The 4,184-nt window shown below is 36.4% G+C and overlaps 1 protein-coding gene across 1 annotated transcript; it reads left to right on the top strand.

Annotated features, from left to right (window-relative positions):
• Positions 1 to 1,182: 1,182 nt before the first annotated feature.
• On the top strand, positions 1,183 to 1,641 carry LOC108629922 (uncharacterized). Its single transcript, XM_018032883.1, has one exon. It carries the CDS (start codon positions 1,183 to 1,185, stop codon positions 1,639 to 1,641), a length of 459 nt encoding a protein of 152 aa, XP_017888372.1.
• Positions 1,642 to 4,184: the final 2,543 nt, after the last annotated feature.

Here is a 4,184-nt window from a genome sequence, read left to right on the forward strand (position 1 = left end):
CAGCTACACTACGAATATGTCAGAATTTTCTCTGATTTTTCGCAAGGCGTTAAGTAAGGAAATATCTCAAAAAACTGATTTTTCGAATTTTCCCGATTACTACCCCCCTGGTTGAGATATAGGGCTAAAAATTGGAGTGAATGTTTCTTTTTTGATATGCTATCGAATGGCGCAAACGGCGCTTCATTCGGCTTAAGGGCACATTTGACCCCCTTATCCAGCTAAGTCCTTTGTATTCGTCGGCCTTGTCCTCAACGGCGGGACCTGTAAACACAATAGACAACGGCAAATTTAATTTGTGATCCGTTGTTCAAATTAGTGGACTGTATAATGTTGGTGAGGATAATTGTATAATGTTGGTGAGAATAATCTCTGTTTAATCATAAGTCAGGATTCTGCATCTTTCACGAATGAGAATCAGTTTCAGCATGTCATTCTACTAAAAGATGTACCAAATGTGGAAAGAAACATCATAGCTCAATTCATCAAAGTAATTCATCTCAACATGTTGAAAGCTCCACGCAGCAAAGTACTTCAGACACAACGTTAGCTAAAACAAACTGGGCATCGAGTCATCCTTCTAAATCAACAATATCCAGTTTTGTTAGATATCATTCAAACTATAGCCTGTTCAAGTACTAATGAAAAGATCCAAGTAAAAGTATTATTTGATCCATTATCCCAAGTTTCATTAATTTCTGAAAGTTTAGTACAAAATCTCAAACTATCAAGACAAAAATCTTAGCTATCACTAATAAGCATTGGCGCTATAAAGGCTGGGAAGACCCGAGGCGTAGTATCTTTAAAATTAATACCTCATTTTCTATCTTCAGATGAACTCAGTATCAGGGCATATATTTTTCGAAAACTTATCTCTAATATGCCTTCGTTCAACAAGAATGACTTTAAATTGTTACATCTGCAGAACATACTACGAAGCTTGCAGATCCCTATTTTCATTTGGCCAATTTTATTAACATCATTATTGGTGCTGATTATTATGGTCAAATATAACGAGATGAACTACGTCGAGGCCCGAAAAATACTCCCACAGCTCAATCTACTATTTTCGGGTGGATATTGTTTGGACCGTCACAAGACTCACACTTAGAGTCTGACATTCATAGTTTTCATGTATTAGTCGATGAAGAGTTGAATGACATTCTTCAACGATTTTGGAAAATGGAAGAAGTATCCTCGAGTTCAAAATCGAATTTAACTAATGAAGAACAAGAATGTAAAGACCATTTTAAATCCACTCACTTCCGCGATTCTGAAGGACGTTACGTCGTTAGATTACCTTTTAGAAAATCAACAGAACTATTGGGGGATTCTAAAGCTAAAGCCTTACGCATGTTGTCTCCATTATTGAAGAAATTTCAAACTGATTCAATTCTTCAACAAGCTTATACAATGTTTCTAAGTTACTATGAAACATTAAATCATATGTTACCTGTCGACAAGTCTAATGAAAGTAAACACTCTTATTATTTACCTCACCATGGAGTCATACGAGAAAGTAGTGTTTCCACCAAGCTTCGAGTAGTATTTAATGCATTAAGCCTTACTTCTGTAGGGGTATCACTCAATGACGTTCTTCACAATGGAGAAAACTTCAAACAAAACTTTTTGATGTTCTAATATGGTTTCGGATATTTATGTATGTTTTTTCAGTTGATATAGAAAAGATGTTTCGCCAAGTTAAAGTTCATCCTGACGATTGACATTTTAAACGAATTCTCTGGAATATAGATAACGAAACCGTTAGCTTTCAGTTAACCACTGTAACGTATGGTATGGCGTGTGCGCCATTTCTAGCTCTTCGTGAGTTAAAACAACTGATTGAAGATGAAGGTTCAAAATTTCCATTAGCTGTACCTGCTATAAAGAAAGGCAGATATGGGGATGACGTATTTGGATGAGCAAATACTGTCATAGAAGCTCAAACTATAGTACGGCAATTAAACGAATTGTGCTTGGCGGGCGGTTTTCCTCTTAAAAAATGGACTAGTAATAATTCGGCTGTTTTACAAAATGTATCGACAGATAATCAACTTTTTCCATCTTCAGTACCAATAGATGAAGCTGCTACTGTTCACGCTTTCGGAATGAGTTGGAAATCAGCTTCAGACAAGTTTTCATTCTCTCGGTCTGTTTTAATGCCCGAGCAACTAACTAAACGTATTGTATTGTCAATAGTCGCCCGACTCTTTGACCCGATTGGTTTAATAACATCATTAATTATCTCTGCAAAGATTTACATGCAAGAACTTTGGTCTTTAAAACTGGATTGGGATAATTCGTTACCAGAGCAGGTATCTAATCAGTGGAACAAATTTTTTGATTTTATTGCAAGATTTAAATATGTTATCCTTTCCTCGCTGAATTTGAGTGACTGAAGATTTTACTACAAAAATTCGTGTGATTCAATGCTTCACAACGAGCATTAGCTGCGATTAGCAGGAAGGCTACAAGCTTCACAGTTATCTTATAGTACTAAACATCCGTACATTTTGCCAAGAGATTCTCACTTTAAACATCTCGTCATCGATGATGCACATCAACGTACACTTTATGGTGGTGTGCAAGTAACATTGGTTTATATAAAACATGAATTTTGGATTTTAGGAGGAAGAACGCCAAATAAGTCGTTCATAGGGAAGTGTGTGACATGTTCTAGATAGAAAAGATCAGAGCAATTAATGGGACAATTGTCCTCTACCCAAGTTATACCATCACGTGCTTTTCTTCATTCTGGCACCGATTACGCTGGGCCTTTTTTCAATCAAAAGCTGGAAAGGACGATCATCTAAGACTTATAAAGTTTACCCTGTATTATTCGTATGTGAAGTAAGTTCAGCTATTCATTTATAAATAGTTACTGACTATACAGCAGAAGCCTTTATAGCAGCTTATAAGAGATTTACTGCTAGACGTGGCATTTGTGCAACATTACGCAGTGATTGTGGTACGAATTTGAAAGGAGCCAATTCCCAGCTGAAACAGCTTTTTTCATCATCATCTAAAAAACTCGGAGTTATTTCTTCACCTTTAGCAAAAGATGGCACTTAATGGATTTACAATCCTCCCGCAGCCCCTCATTTTGGAGGAAAGTGGGAAGCAGGGGTTAAATCGGTGAAGATTCATTTACGCCCAGTTGTCGGCGATCATTTACTCACTTACGAAGAATTGAGTACCATATTCATTCAAATAGAAGCTGTTCTCAATTCACGATCCCTCAGTGGCCTTACTGAAGTTCCAACTGATCTAGAAGTTCTGACACCTGGTCACTTTCTTGTAGATGGTTCACTAACTGTCATACCTGAACCTTCATTGGAGCATCTCAAAATGTCTCGCTTATCACGTTAGCAGTTGCTGAGGCAAATGTTGAATAGATTTCGGAAAAAATGGTCAAAGGAACATTTGCAACGATATCAGACCAGCTATAAGTGGACTCAAGCTAATTCATTTATTAAAAAAGGATTACTTGTTCTAGTAATCGATGAGAGATACTCACCAGCAAAATGGCCTTTGGGTAGAATCGTAGAAATACATCCAAGCAAAGACGGACAACTTCGTGTGGTTACTGCAAAAACTCAGTATTCTCCGCTTAAGCGTCCCATTGCTAAAATCAGTTTTAGTCCGGGCGCTTGTAACACAAAAAATGGAACAATTTTTTACAGTCTGCGATTGATAGGGGAAATATTTACAGCCACAAGCTGTAGATAGATGTACTTAAAAATCTTCGTTACGTGTTAATGCATACTTAAACATTAACTTTAGTTAGCAAAAAGAAAGTAGTTTCTTGATACAACTTTTTACAGTCTGCCATTTATTTGAGCACAAGGCAAGATTGCGCAATCCATGAAAAGTTTATTGGCAGATGGTTTTCTCCAGTACAAGAATAAAGCGTACTTATGTTAGTTAGCAATTAAATCGTGTAACTAGGAACAATTTTTTACAGTCTGCTAAGCACAATTTAGGATAATGTTAGCGTAAAGTTGACGAAATTTCACAAAGCAGACTGTTCGCAGATGTATAAATGTGTCAGACGCACTAGTGTATTAACACATTTTTTACAATAACTCGGAGCAATTTTTTACAGTTTAAAACTTGTGTGAGTATAAAATTAACAATTCAAAATGTTGAATAAAGAAAATGGCAGACGAATATAACGTATACAT

Source organism: Ceratina calcarata, unplaced genomic scaffold (genome assembly GCF_001652005.2).
Source record: "Ceratina calcarata isolate Rehan_Ccalc_2016 unplaced genomic scaffold, ASM165200v1 scaffold594.2, whole genome shotgun sequence".
Lineage (NCBI taxonomy): Eukaryota > Metazoa > Arthropoda > Insecta > Hymenoptera > Apidae > Ceratina > Ceratina calcarata.